The sequence below is a fragment of the Nicotiana tabacum genome, chromosome 3 (assembly GCF_000715075.1).
Source record: "Nicotiana tabacum cultivar K326 chromosome 3, ASM71507v2, whole genome shotgun sequence".
Lineage (NCBI taxonomy): Eukaryota > Viridiplantae > Streptophyta > Magnoliopsida > Solanales > Solanaceae > Nicotiana > Nicotiana tabacum.
In genome coordinates, this window is record NC_134082.1 from 129,518,850 (window position 1) to 129,534,718 (window position 15,869).

Genomic DNA, 15,869 nt, shown 5'->3' on the forward strand with positions numbered 1-15,869 from the left:
ACCATGGAGCGAGATTGTATCAGTTTTGTACGCAAGTGTCATCAATGCCAAATACATGGAGATTTGATTCATTCGCCACCATCCGAATTGCACACAATGTCGGCACCATGGCCATTTGTTGCCTGGGGCATGGATGTGATTGGACCAATTGGGCCGGCAGCATCCAATGGGCACAGGTTCATTATGGTAGCTATTGATTATTTTACCAAATGGGTTGAGGCCAAGACATTCAAATCAGTGACCAAGAAAGCTGTGGTCGATTTTGTCCACTCAAATATCATATGTCGATTCGGAATCCCGAAGGTGATCATCACAGATAACGGTGCTAATCTCAACAGCAACTTAATGAAAGAAGTATGTCAACAGTTTAAGATTACACATCGTAACTCTACCCCATATCGGCCCAAGGCGAATGGAGCAGTAGAAGCAGCCAACAAAAACATAAAGAAGATACTGCGGAAAATGGTAGAAGGTTCAAAACAATGGCATGAAAAATTACCATTTGCATTATTGGGATACCACACTACTGTTCGCACTTCAGTAGGAGCAACTCCTTATTTGTTGGTATACGGCACTGAAGCAGTAATTCCTGCAGAAATTGAGATTCCTTCCCTTCGGATCATCGCCGAAGCAAAGATTGATGATGATGAATGGGTCAAAACCCGTCTAGAACAGTTAAATTTGATTGACGAAAAACGATTGACCGCAGTATGTCATGGTCAATTATATCAAAGAAGAATAGAAAGAGCATACAACAAAAAGGTGCGTCCCCGGAAGTTTGAAGTAGGTCAGCATGTGCTGAAATGCATTCTTCCACATCAGGTTGAAGCAAAAGGCAAATTTGCTCCGAATTGGCAAGGACCATTCATTGTGACCAGAGTATTATCGAATGGTGCACTATGTTTAACAGATATTGAAGGCAAATGCATAGATATGGCGATCAATTCTGACGCGGTAAAAAGATATTATGCATAACTTTTTGAATGTTTGTATTTAGCACTATTTCGAAGATTGAAATGACAAAGGCAATTTATTCTGCTATCCAAACACTATACCATTTGCTTCCCCTTTGAGCCATACTTGTTTCTTTCCTACCCTCTCTTGGAATCAATAAAAAAAAAAAAAATTGTTTCTTTCCTACTCTCTCTTGGAATCAATAAAATAAAATAAAATAAAATAAAAAGATCAAAATCTTCACTATTATGTAGTGAACTACGTTTGACCTGATTCCTCAAAGAAGGATACGTAGGCGCCTCACGGCTCGGTCATAGGGTGCACCACATGCACAATGTGCACGGAAAAGAAACATTAAGAGACCCCAATCAAGAAACTGGGGCAGGAATTGTGTCGGAAATAAGAAAAGATTCCAAGAGTTGTAATCTTAAACCCATACCAAAGCTATTTAGCTTTTAATACCTCTTTCATTTCTAACCCTATACCAAAAAAGACCTTTCGATCAATCTTAGAAAAATGCTGATGCAAGCAAATGAAGTGGTACAAACAAGGAAAGAAAGTAAAAATGAGAGAGTCTTATAGGTGAAAACCCACACGGGCACCATAAGGCGACGGAAGTTGAGAGAAAAGTAAAATGAGAGAGTCTTATTGGTGAAAACCTTCGCAGGCACCATAAGGCGAAAAGGAAGTGAAGAAGTGAAAAATGAGGAAAATTTATCGATGAAAACTCCTTGAGACAATTGAAAGGAGATTGATTAAAAGACTGAGTTGATTAATCCGAAATGCATACCCTGATCATTGGTGCCAGTAATTCCAATCAGATAAGTCCTTTATTCCTTTTCCAACAGTCATCCAAAAATTGGATATTTCTTTTCATTCTATAATTGTCGAAATCAGCGTATTTCGTTACTAATAATCTTACTTTTTCCAAGCTTTGAGATAAGTTTTATTCCAAAAAAATAAGAAGGAATGTCAAGGTATACTACCAAGATTCAAGGTTACAAAATACAGCCACGAAAGGTGGGAGATAAAATACGGGTGTAAGAAAGATGAAATCAAAAGAGGATCAGCAAAGTCAAAAGAGGCACATGATTACAGTTGAAAGATTTTGAAGAAAAACACACAGAAGGGAATCCTATAGTCAAGGATCAATTGCAAAGACAAAACAGTCTTTTCAATCATTCCAAGGCAATAAAGAGAGACGAAGAGAAACATCACCATCGGCAAGAATACCACAGCCAGCCACCCTGCTTTAAACTAACGAAGTTTTCTTTGATTTAAAACAGGGGCAAATACAATATTTGTGTCAGGAAATTCCTGGTAAAGAAAAAGAAGAGTTCAGGCGTCCACCTGGAGAATAAGGATGAAGAATTGAAAAAGTCAGGCGTCCACCTGGAGAATGAGGATGAAGAATTAAAGAAGTCAGGCGTCCACCTGGAGAATGAGGATGAAGAATTGAAAAAGTCAGGCGTCCACCTGGAGAATGAGGATGAGAAAAGAAGAAGTCAGGCGTCCACCTGGAGAATGAGGATGAAGAATTGAAAAAGTTAGGCGTCCACCTGGAGAATGAGGATGAAGAATTAAAGAAATCAGGCGTCCACCTGGAGAATGAGGATGAGAAAAGAAGAAGTCAGGCGTCCACCTGGAGAATGAGGATGAAGAATTGAAAAAGTCAGCCGTCCACCTGGAGAATGAGGATGAAGAATTAAAGAAATCAGGCGTCCACCTGGAGAATGAGGATAAAGAATTAAAGAAATCAGGCGTCCACCTGGAGAATGAGGATGAGAAAAGAAGAAGTCAGGCGTCCACCTGGAGAATGAGGATGAGAAAAGAAGAAGTCAGGCGTCCACCTGGAGAATGAGGATGAGAAAAGAAGAAATCAGGCGTCCACCTGGAGAATGAGGATAAAGAATTAAAGAAATCAGGCGTCCACCTGGAGAATGAGGATGAGAAAAGAAGAAGTCAGGCGTCCACCTGGAGAATAAGGATGAAAGAATTAAAGAAGTCAGGCGTCCACCTGGAAAATGAGGATGACAAAAGAAAAGAAGCAGTCAAGGCACCCACCTGAAGAACGAGGGAATGAAATTGAAGTGTTGAAATCAAAAAGCCCGCTCATATGAGAAAGGAGCACACTTAAAATCAATAAAGCAGAGGAGTCCAATAGAATCCCCAGCAAGAAACAACAAGAGCTTCAAGAAAAACACGAAATAAGCCAAATGCCCAAGATTCACCAAGATATCAAAACAACAAGAAACGCAAGGGCATGATCTAGATAAGATTTTATAATTCATGTACCATAGTCTAGTTTAATTTTGTATTTCCTTTAAAGTAAGGTGTAATAAGGAGGTCAGCAAACAGTAAAAACAGCACGAAGCAGCAGTAACATCACAGTCCCGCGGTAGTCCCAGCTACCCCAAAATTCCCGAACTACATTGACCTGATTCCTTTATAGCCAAGGATATGTAGGAAACCTTTGAAGCAGAGGTTCAGTCAAATCTTTCTAAAAATGCTTCCCACGGAGTATTCGAACGGGCAAAAATCGCTCGTATCCGCTCACTTTATCTTTGCACGAAAACTCTTCGAGTTTCCGCACAAAGAGGGGCAGCTGTGAGCACGTGATTTTTGCTTTAACGAAAACTACTCCAAAAATAAATAAAAAAATAAAATAAAATACATATTGCATGCATATAGGATTTAATTATGCATTTAAGAGATAATTTAAATAAAATCACAAAAATATGTGTTTGTTCTAATTTTAATGTTTCATTGTGTGATTGATGTTTTGACTATGTGTTAAATAATTGTTATGAATTAATTAATATTTTTGGTGTAAGGTTAAAAAATTGTTTTATAATTTTTATTAGGTTTTTTTTTTTATTTTTTTTATTAGAAAATATATGTAATTGTGAAAGAATATTGGACCTGGATTAAAATCCAGGCCCAAGTGAATTAATTACCCCAACAGCCCAAACCAAATTACCCCCTTTTAGCCCAGGTCCGGTCCAGTCCGAAAAGAATCAATACGACAGCGTTTAGTCGCGGTTCAGCATGGACCGTTCGATCAAATCCAATCAACGGACGAGATCTCCTACCCTTACCCGAAACCTGTAACCCGACCCTTGGACCCGATACAGGCCGACCCTGAACTTAGACCAAACGACGTCGTTCGGATTAGTGGATTAATCCTGGCCTTTCATCTTACTTGATCGGACGGATAACATCAATCCACACCACCCCTATATAAGTCCCCAAGCCTTACCCGGCCCCTAACTGAACACCCCCCCCCTACACTGTTCATCATCGTCCCCCAAACCCCCACTCCTAACCCTAGCCGCCCTAGGATTCCACCGCCTGAAACCCGGCGGCATCAACGCCGCCGGTCACCAAAATAACACCATAGAATCCCCTGAGCCTCCTCTATCCAAATATGTTAGCCGTTGGGCTCGAATCCTCCTGAAGGTTCTCGAATCTTCATTTGAAGATTCGAGCCAAGTTCAGACCTAAACCAAACAACACCTAGTTAACACCATAGCTTCCCCTAGTCATCCTGAGTATGGATCTGTTGGTTGTTTGGCTCGAATCAGTCCCGAGCTTCTCGAATCTTCTTTTGAAGATTCGGACAAAACAAGGACGAACTCAGATCCGCTTCAAATTAACACCAAATAACCCCTAGGCTACCCTCACCATTGTGTCATGTTTGATTCTTCTCGAATCTGACCAGAAATGGTTAAATCCCAAATCGAGTTTTTAAGAACCCTAAAAATACCAAACTTCCGGATTCTGTGCATATTAAATGAAGATTGAGGTTTAATCGACCTTAGTCGAAGTATTTTCAGTGGAAAATACTTCGACTAAGGTCAGTTTGATTTCAAACAAAAAAGGTCCAAATCCAAGTTGAGTTCGAGTTTAATTGAAGATTTAGAGGTATTTTCTATTTCTTTTTGTATTATTCTATGTGTATTGTTGTCTGTTTTAATAGCTTTTTAATTTTTCATATTTTTGTTTTGATTAATTTTGTCATTTTTGTCTCCTACCTATCTACTTAATCCGAATGTGAAATGTTTCTGTTGATTATGTTTGTTTACAATGTGTGTAATCGACTCGATTAAGTTCGTCGATTGGTTACATTATGAATCCCCGTTATGATAATACATTGTAATAACCTGCTCACCTGTTTTGATTGACTATTATCATGTTATTGTAATCAGTTAGTTAGACCTTGCTAATTAGTTGGTTCTTGTTTAATAAGTCAGAAAGTTTATCAAACATTTGAGTATTAATTTTGGGCAGTTGGTTTCAGGCAATGTCAGTATACTGACCATGCCCCTGCATTCATACATATTTCAAATTTAGTCTGAATTGTTCTGATTCTGTGTGATGTTGTTGAGATGTTAAGTTTGAATTCAAATTTACAAATGTTGCATAGATACAACTGTGTTAGGAAGTTGTTTAGAATTGGTTTTAGCTGTTAAAATCAGAAGGATAACCAAGCCTGGACAGATTTTAAAATCAGTTTTGTAACAGATTCTGGATTTTGGTCTGGGGCAGTAATAACAATAATATTAAGGGATTTTCAGGGGTATTTGAGGAATGAAACAGTAGGGTAATGTAATAATAATAGTGTGTTTATAATGGAATGTTAGTGGCTATAATTTAATGGGATAATGGGAAACAAAGGGTAATGGAATGCTGGAAATCAGGGAAAAGTTCACTTAATGGGATTTAAAGTAGTTAAAAGCAGATTTTAGATAGGATTTTCTGTTTTTAAAAGATAAAAGGGTGCAACCATCCCTGTATAAATACAGGAGCTGGACAGACAGTTAAGGAGGACAGAATTTTCAGAGAAAAATAGAATTTTCAGAAAGCTTTTTTTAACAGAGAGAGAATTTTTAAGAGAGAATTTTTAAGAGATTTTGAGGGCTGAGATTTTAAAGGAAGGAAACAGAAAATAGGACACTCACATACACACTCACGTACAGATACATCAGCAGAAACAGAAAATCAGAAACAAACTGAATTTGAAACTGAAGAAAAAACTGAAATCTGAAATATTGTTCTTTTGTTGAATCTGTTCAACTTTATGTGATTCCACTGTTCAGTTAAAATCCGAAGTGTTTCTTAAAAGTACTTTACTGTGCATCTGGGCTCTTCGAATCTTATTCCTGTTCAGATTTACTGTGTTATCAGTATATTCTACTGAATTTGTTACTGCTGTAACTGCTGAAACTTACTTCTTCTACCTCCATTTTCAGGTATATGTCTTTTAAATTTTAAGTTGGAAAGAGATTTCAGCATGACCTATCAATGAAGTTTGAATTGAAATGCTATTTCCAATTGTCCAAGTTCATTATTTTCATTTTTTTATGTTGATTAATTAGTAGTGAACTCAATTTGATAGCCATGAGTTAAATTGTCTTATTTTGAAATTCATATAAAACTTTGTAATAATGTTATCCATGTCAAACTTCATTAGTTTAAGTTATCTATGAGTTATGTAAATAAGAAGTATGGTAGAAAGTTGGTTTTATTTACACTTCATGGTGTTGTTAGATAGGTATAGCATAATATAGCATTATCAAAGAAAATATGCTATAAGTTTATCTTGTTAGTTAATTAGTTGTTGTTTAAAGCTATATGATGATTAGCTGCAATTTGCCATCTTTTGGCATAATATTGGTGGTGTTCATAATTTATAGTTGAAAGATGTATTAGTATAATCCGTATGTTCAAAAGTGTCAAATATAGTAAATAATATTGTATGCAATATCATTTTATTAAGTCAACAAGACTTATTCTCTTTCTTAGTAATAAAAGGCTTAGGAACTTATACAATGCGAAAATTAATAGTTAGTAATAATTCACATAGATTGAGAATCAAATTGGTTTGATTATATCTATATCTATCCTAACTCAATCATAGGCATAACTAAGTAAGTTAATTTCATCTATTAAAATTAAAACGAGTATGTGAGAATAAGTTGAGTTGTATATACACAAATGGCAACATTTTAAATCAATGGTAATTAAAAATAGAATTTGCATTAAGTAATCATGAAAATTCCCGGAAAATATTTCCTTCCTTTATGAATCATTTATTTTCGGTTTCATATGCAATTTATTCTTTGGCATATATATATATGTCACAGTTGTTTTAAAGTTAGTATTAATCATATTTTATTCTGTCCTTTGACTTTGAATAATTGGAATGAATATGATTTATATTCGAAAATTATAATCAATGGTCAATATTTAATAAATTGTGGTTTATTTTCCAAAAATTAAAGAATATCTTAAAACGAGATTTCTCGTGATATAACAAACATTTTTTTTGGAAATTCCATAATATCATTACAAATATGTTGCGCAATTAGGGATACGTTCGCGTACCCTGATTATACTTTTAAAAGCAAAATTTCGGATTATGCGTACGCGCAATTTCGAGCGAATATTTAATAAAAGGATTTTTCTAAAGGCGTTAAATCAATTTCATAAAAATCCGATATGTACGGTTCATTATTCAAGAAATAATTATTCTTGATTCAACGCAATCTCGAAAAAATGTGCTTAATAAATATATTGTCAAAAGTAATTGTGTACACGTGCGCGTGACACAATTCCGCATCTTTTTAATTTATAACACGAATATACTTACGCGTAATTCGATTCAAAGAAGGTTTCCCAATCACAATAAGTATAAGCGGTAGTAAAATCAGATAACATCAATATTTAATAAAATCAAGATGATTAAGCCAATAATAAAAACAGTTAAGCGACCGTGCTAGAACCACGGAATTCGGAAATGCCTAACACCTTCTTCCGGATTAACAGAATTCCTTACTCAGGATTTCTGGTTCGCAGAAAAATAAACAGAGTCATATTCTCCTCGATTCAGGGATTATAATTGGTGACTTGGGACGCCTCAAAATTCCCAGGTGGCGACTCTGAAACAAATAAACAAATCCCGTTTCGACTGTCCTTTAATTGGAGAAAACTCCCCACGCGCCCAGCGGGCGCGGGAAAAAGGAGGTGCGACAGGAATATCTATGTCAACAACAAAGGTTTTAGTCTTGACCGAGCAGCCGAAGCGAAAAAAAGGAACATATACCAAGAACATTGTCTATAAAGAGATATTAGGTAAGATTCACCACCATAACATAGCATATATCATAGAAACATAATTGTATGATGATCTGTTGTTATTCTTCAAGCAATATTTTCTTTTTTATGAAACTTCCTCAACTATACACAAATTAATTATACATGAATTTTACATATATTATAACTATATAATTATATTTATTTTTACAAATTCTGAACTGTTTCACTGAATGCATCGACAATACCGTTATATTTTAGAGGCGCCTTCCTCATACCAGAATCAACTGAAGCAACATTCTTCATGGCGCACATCAACATTGTTCCACAGATGACATCAAGAGGGTAGCAACAGTCTGACTAATGGTTCCAGCAACATCATCACACCCATGCTTCATTGTAACACTCAATTTAGTGTCTGCACGCTCAATACAACTATTTCTTTAATGTAATAACTTTTTTTGCATCGTCAAATGCTATTTCACTTAATTCATTCTTATTCAATTTAATATGCACTATTTTAGACATTTTACCATTTAAATATTTGTTGTATCGTCAATTACTTTTATACTTAATTTATTCTTATTCTACCTAATTAAAATACGCTCTTTTATGCATAACGCATAATACACGTGCAACGCACGTACACTAAATCTAGTATATATATATATATATACATACTATATTAAAAGCATATACACACACATGAGTGTGTGTATATGATCATCATTTTTAAATATGCATAATATAGTCAATTTTAATTCATATATTTTTTTTTGCATAAAACTAAAATCAAACCAAATTTTATTGATTTTTAAAATTACTAACCAAAAGCAAATCAAACATAAAAAAAATTTTTGGATTTTTCTTTTGGTTTGATTCTATTTCAGTTTGGTTTGATTTTTCAATTTCCCTCTAATACCCCTAAATTTCTCATAAGTGTGGCATCTACAGATATTGTAGGCAGCAGCAAGGGTGCATGCCAAAACAAAATGTATGGACTATGGTCTCATCAAATAAAAGCCACACCGATAATGCTCAAATTAGTGGTGACAAAATAATTAAAAGAAAACAGTTAACCATATATATTATCCACTAAAAAATGGGTCGGATAATGAACTTTTTAAAAACGGGTCAAATATGGATCTATATTATCCATTTAGAAAATGGATAACCAATGAGTCTAACTTTTACATTTGTAAAGTCTCAAATTGGGGTTCCTCAAGTTAGTCAGACTAAGAATTCTTCCAAAAATGATCATACACAAGAAGTCATGGATAATATGAGTAACCCATATTATCCGCCGGTTAACCCATTTTTTATCCGTATTAAATATGGACCGGATCGGATAATTGATTCATTTTTTTCATTATCCATTTTCAACCCGAACCATATCGGATCCGACCCGCCCGTTTGCCACTGGCGCTCCGACTCACGAAAGATGGAGTCGATGGTCGAGTTTATATAAGCCTCCTCTCTTCTCGAAATAAACCCTTGTTTCTAATTCGCTTCTCTGCCGCTTTCAGCTAAGCTTCTCCATTCTCCAACCCAATCAAATCCATTCGATTTGTGTAATCTCCATTTTCGGATATAAAACCTACATACTTGTGCGGAGATTCACATCAAGCAAGAACCCTAGGCGGCTTCAATCGTTCCGAATATGGGAGATTTCAACGATGCCTTCATGCGGAACAACCCTAATGTCCAGGCCCGTGCAAAGGCTCAGAATCGCGCTAATGTTATGCAACTCAAGCTGGTAACTGCTTGTTATATCTCTTGATCTGTTGTCTATGTTGTTTCCTGGTTTAGATTTTTCCTTAAACCCAAGAGTTTGTATGTGTGTGTGGTAACATTGCTTGATTGCCTAGGTTTTCCAGATTTCATTGTAGATGAAAGGTTAGAAATTTAGATGATTTTAGATTTAGCAAAGAACACAACACGGTTGAAGCAAAGTATCCATATAGGTTAGACCTACTAGTTGGGATTCAGGTTTTAGTTATTGTTAGGATGCTCACATTATGTCCGTCTTTCGATGTGGGGTTTAGAGAATTTATAGTCTTTCCCTAATTTTTCCAAAAAACTAGTTCTTAAGTACTGGAATAAAAAGGGCTCGATGTGGAGCAGAATGGATTATCAGGGGAGGAGCTAGAAGCCGTCATACAGGTTTAGCTGAACGCAGTAGCTTTAGTCCAAAACATGTATTTGTATTACGAAATTCACTTAGTATGTACAAAAATTTAATTCAGAACCAATTACTAACACCTCATGTCGCTATCCTAGAATTTAGAACCCATAAAGTTCAATTCCCGGCTCTGCCTCTGGGATAATTTAGAACTTACTTGCTGATTTGTCATCATTATGGAGTAGTAGTGGTTAGGTGTTTTAATTCTAGTTTAGTGATATTTCTGGACTGCTGAGATGAGACTAGAAGTTATATTGGATACATATTTCTTTGTGTTTTCTTATGACAGCTAAATATACAGCATGGCCAGATAGGTAGCTTAAAATAATAATAGGAGAAGTATGTTATAAGGCTGTTGCAGTATTGACAATCCTTCCCTTTGTTCTTTGCTGGTGCTGCAAGCTTGTGTATTTCGTTGTTAATGTATGTAATATATGCAGATTGGTCAAAGTCATCCAACTGGGTTGACGGCTAATCTTCTGAAGCTGTTTGAGCCCCGACCACCTTTGGAGTACAAACCACCTCCCGAGAAGAGAAAATGCCCTTCATATACAGGTTAACTTTCTTCATAAATTGAGTGATTTCCTGGTCCTTCATTTATGTCGTATAATGCTTACAATACATATTCTCATCTATTCCATAGGGATGGCACAATTTGTTGGTAAATTTGCTCAGCCTGGTGATCCAGAATATGCTCCACCGGTCCCTGAGGTTGAAACCCCGGTAAGATTATTTTACATTCTGCAATTCATTTTCTGATCTTTTTGCGTGGGTCCATATGTTTAAATTGAATTATTGGATCTCCATTCTGGTTTTGTTGCCTCTTTTTAACTGCTTCAACAAAGATTAACAATATGCAATTATCCATGTTCTGTTATTAGTGATCTTTTAAGTTCAGGTGTAAGATGTTTGCTTTACTATTAACGTGGCCTGCCATATTAGTTTTGCTGAATTGCTTTTCTATTTTCTGAAAGAAGGATTGAATGTCTTAACGTATGACAAAAAACAATTTGTGCAGTTTTCTTTGTTATCTAGAAGATACTGTTGTCTCCCAAGTCATAGAGGTGAAACCGTTGGAAGTTCGAAAATTGTAGTCCTCTGTAGTTAGAGGATTATATAATCACCGGTTTGGTTATTTTTACTGCTTCTCTCCATATTTAAGAGATGGCTTAGCTGACCAACTAGTTCGGGATTGGGGCAGCTGATTGATTGGCCTGGCATCCCAGTTTTGAAGAGTCTCTTGATTCCAGTGATGAATTATAAGATGTAGCATAGGATGTGCAGCTATGCAATTACAACCTATGGTGCATATCTGTGTATCTTTCTTTATGCACATAAATTGCTTTTTTTATTACATGCAGGCTCAACGAAAAGCTAGGATCCACAAGATAAGGCTGGAGGAAGGTGCTAAAAAGGCTGCTGAGGAGCTTGAGAAATGTATGAACTGCCTGAGTTTTTGGTTTTCTGATTGTTTGAAAATCAAAAATGAAATGAATTGTTGTTTTTCTGTCGAGCAGATGATCCTAGCAGTGACCCAAATGTTACTGGAGATCCATACAAGACACTCTTTGTTGCTAGACTCGTGAGTAAAGAACTTTTTAGATCATTTTTGCTGTTACTTGTGAATATTTTCTTAATTACTTTTGTTGATTGTATTTCTCATTTTCAGAATTACGAGACAACAGAAAGCAGAGTTAAACGTGAATTTGAGGCTTTTGGTCCAATCAAGCGGGTAGGTATTATAGAGCATCCCTTTGTGGGGCTCAGGTTACTGGATTTTGGTTGGTAAGATGTGTACTGTTATGGTTTCATAGTACTTCCTGCTATGATCCAGTTATTTCTCAAGTTGATTTTTCCATAACTTTTTGCTTTCAGAAAAGCAGTAAACGTCTTACAATTTTAACATTTTTTCTCAAAACAGATTTTGATCAGCTAATGTCAAAGAACGTGGGATTGTAGGTTGTAAGCTATTTCAAATTTTGTCTTTCTAGATCAAGTCCTTTAAAATGAGGGTGGGGCGTTTAAAAAAGTACCATGCATTACCTTACTAATGCTTCAAACTTTCACTGAATGCGCATGCGATTCATTCTTTATATGACTATTCTATGGCACTAGGATTGCACTTTAGTTATTTGATAAAAAGTTACTGAATTTGGCAGTTATCTGCTAAATAATAAACTGATTACCTTTGAATTTCTGTACTGCTCTCAAAAATTAAAATAAAATAAGAGATGGCTTATGCTACAAGTTTGCAAATCCACATTTTATCAGAAGAGCTTTTTCTTTCAATTGTGCCTCTGGGTGCACCTCTTCAGGTTGCAGTTAAGAAATGAATTGTTGTTTGAACTGCTAGCACTCTTCCATGGTGCTTCAAGGTGCATGCTGCACTCTGACATTCATGAAAATTTGTTGCGAAGTTACTAGCATTTCCTTGTTTTGAAAAATAAGGGTCAGAATGTCCTTATGACTCAGGTAACAGTGGCTCCAATTATTGAGAATCAGTTTGATGACTTTTCCTTTTATCCTGGTTTGGATATCATTAGTTTCAAGTACTATGTGTTCTGGGTATTCCATTAGTTTCTAGAACTACAAAGGTAATGAGGTTCAACTCCTAGGTATTCTCCTGGTAAGGGCAAATCTTAAATTTCTGGTAACTTTTTGTTTCTTGAGTTGCCAAATGTAACCATTCAATTTCCGAGCCCGATCTTCATTGCATGAAACAAAGTTGAACACCTAGATGAGCAGAGCAATGATGCAATTTACCTTTGGCCTCTTATTCCAAGCAACAGTGGAGATATACTTGCCTGTGCTGGGTAAAAATTTGGTGGGAGTATCAGCCTTGTTCTCTTCTTCTTTATTCTTCTTACATCCCATCTATGTTACTAAGATTTTACTTTTGGATTCAAAGGCTATCAAAAAAGTTTCAAGCATTTCAGGAGACACCTGGTATTTGACTATACTTCTATAATAATTTATTTTATATTAAAAATGTTCCCTGGTAAGGGGAGTTAGAATGTATTGCAAACATAAGGCCACAGTTCTTGTGCAACTCTAGCAGTGATGGTGATGCATCTCGCCTGGGAGCTCTATGAATCAAAGGTGAGCACGGCTAATTAGGCATAGTGCCTGCCGTGCCATTAGGACCTTACTGTACCTAATCGTGTTGACAGGATAAAAGCATAACTTTTTTGACCGCTGCATCAAACATGATTATAATTCTTATTAGTAGTGTTAATTTCATAATTGTTTGAGTTTCAGGTTCGTTTGGTTACGGACAATACAAACAATAAGCCCAGGGGTTATGCTTTTATTGAGTATGTTCATACACGGGATATGAAAGGTTTCTCTTACTCGACTCCTATTTTTCTTTGTCTTTTTCCGTCTCACTTCCATTTCTAATTCCTTGGATATAACTTCAGCTGCTTATAAACAAGCTGATGGAAAGAAGATTGATAATAGAAGAGTTCTGGTTGATGTTGAACGTGGGAGAACAGTCCCCAATTGGCGTCCCCGCAGACTTGGCGGTGGACTTGGAACAACAAGAGTTGGAACTGAAGATGTTAATAGGTACTCGATTAGCTTTTAGAGTGTTAGTCGTATGTACATATGCGAAGTGCTAAAAAGGACCTTGATGTAGCTGTACTTTATGCAATAATGGCTGCCATTGTCCATGGAGTAAAAATTCCAATGCAAATGTCTCCTGTTCTCTGCAATAATGGCTGCCAGAGATAACTATGCATGTGTGCTTGTAGTCGACATAGACTGCTTCTGAATTTCAACTTGTCTTTTGGGATGTATAGATGCTGCAGTCAGTTTATGTTGCTCTATTTTTGGTTGAAAAAAAGAGTGCTGTCCGGAGCATCTATGCATGAAATCTTGTCTACAATTGGAAGTTATTATTGTTTGGCATTCAGCATGATGATCACTCATAAAATGTCTGAAAAGTAGTTTTCATTGCTCAGATGTACTGGTATGATTGTCATGTGAAAATTTGTGGAACATTCATCAATCTTTCTTGGTAAGTTATTGCCTTCAATTTTTACATGGATATTTAATTATCATTGACTCTATGCCCCTTTAATTTTGCAGAGAGGTAGTTCAGATTGGAAGGGCGGCATCTCGCTCCGAAGAGCCAAGAGTACGAGATGACAGAGAAAGGTAACCTATGCATTTATAGTTATACGTGCTTTGTGTTCTTTTCTCTCAATCTGACATGCAGACATATATATACTTTTCCAAGGATGAGTTGTCTGATTTACAACCCTGTTTAGTTTACAAATTGTGAAGTTAATATTATTATTTTCCATATTATCAGGGATCGGGAGAAGTCCCGTGATAGGGTGCGAGATAGAGATAGAGAAAAATCTCGTGAACGTTCACATGATAGGCCAAGGGAACGCGACAGAGATGACAAACATCATAAGGAACGCGAGAGAACTAGGGATAGAGAAAGAGATCGTGGACGAGACCGCGATCGAGACCGTGAACGTGACAGGACACGTGACCGCGAACGGGGCAAAGATAGGGACCGTGAGCGAGATCGCCACCGTGAGAGGGATAGGGAAAGAGGTAAGGACTATGAAGGTGAGGGGGACCAGGGTCGTGGGCGTTCTCGTGATAGAGAATATGATTATGAGCATGGTGAATCTAAACATGAGCGGGAAAGGCATGGTGACAGGGAAAGGAACTATGATCATGCAGAACCTGAAGATGATCATGGACATTATGACCATTATGATCATCATCAAGGCCGAGGAGACTATGAGAATCCAGATGCTCAAGCTGGTGATGATCGCTATAAAGATACCAGTCGTGGTGATGATCGTTATGATCAAATGGAGGAAGATAATTATGCTTATGACCACGGAGCATCTGAGACAAAAGAAAGGGACCGTGATCATAGGCGTTCAGATAGGTCACATTCTCGTGAATATGACTACTGATGATGAAGGGTATGCTTCTGCTTGTGTTGCTCTGGTAAGGTTGCAATAAGATCCACATGCTATGTAGGTAATATTAATTTCTCATTTGATAATATTGCCGCAATTGTTTGACTTCTTTGACTCGCAGGAAGACATGGCCTACTGACATCTCAGGGAAGTGCAATTTTCTATTGGGATTCCTGCTTGCTGCTAGTGCGGGAATGGTGAACATTAGATGATATCTGCCCATGTAATGAAGTATTCAGTTTCTATGTGAACTAGTTAAATGTGAATTATTTGGATTCTGTGTGCGCTAAGATGTGATAGCTGGGTACCTGCATGTCAAACGTATTATTCGCTCATGTTACGGTATTTTATTATTGTATCTGTTTTAGAATGTGAACTCCTATCAAAATATTTTGCTTGAAATTACTTTATGAGAAAGCTGCAAGTCTGTAGAAATTGAAAATGGTTTTGATAGCCGAAGATTTAAGTTAAAGGGTAAAATAGTACTCCATTAAATGAATAAAATTGTCCACGGTTAGACTGTATACCCTATGTCATTGGTCCTTGGGCCTCAAAGAAGTGTGTTTAGATATGAACCTTTACTTACGTGTCGCCAGAGGCTGACCGATCCTTTTGCGCCAATACTGTTGCGAGATTGGTACTAGACTGGTTCGATGAGCGAGGTTACCTCATTCTCAATTATGAGTGAG

At 36.6% G+C, this 15,869-nt stretch overlaps 1 protein-coding gene across 1 annotated transcript; it reads left to right on the top strand.

The window, feature by feature from the left end:
- Positions 1–9,542: 9,542 nt before the first annotated feature.
- Positions 9,543–15,622, top strand: LOC107792003 (U1 small nuclear ribonucleoprotein 70 kDa). The gene is made up of 11 exons (XM_016614174.2): positions 9,543–9,805; positions 10,672–10,786; positions 10,875–10,954; positions 11,593–11,668; positions 11,749–11,813; positions 11,901–11,963; positions 13,490–13,571; positions 13,651–13,798; positions 14,321–14,389; positions 14,547–15,208; positions 15,302–15,622. The coding sequence occupies exons 1-10, from the start codon at positions 9,710–9,712 to the stop codon at positions 15,172–15,174; spliced, it is 1,422 nt and encodes a 473-aa protein (XP_016469660.1). The 5' UTR covers positions 9,543–9,709; the 3' UTR covers positions 15,175–15,208; positions 15,302–15,622.
- The last annotated feature ends 247 nt before the right edge of the window (positions 15,623–15,869 follow it).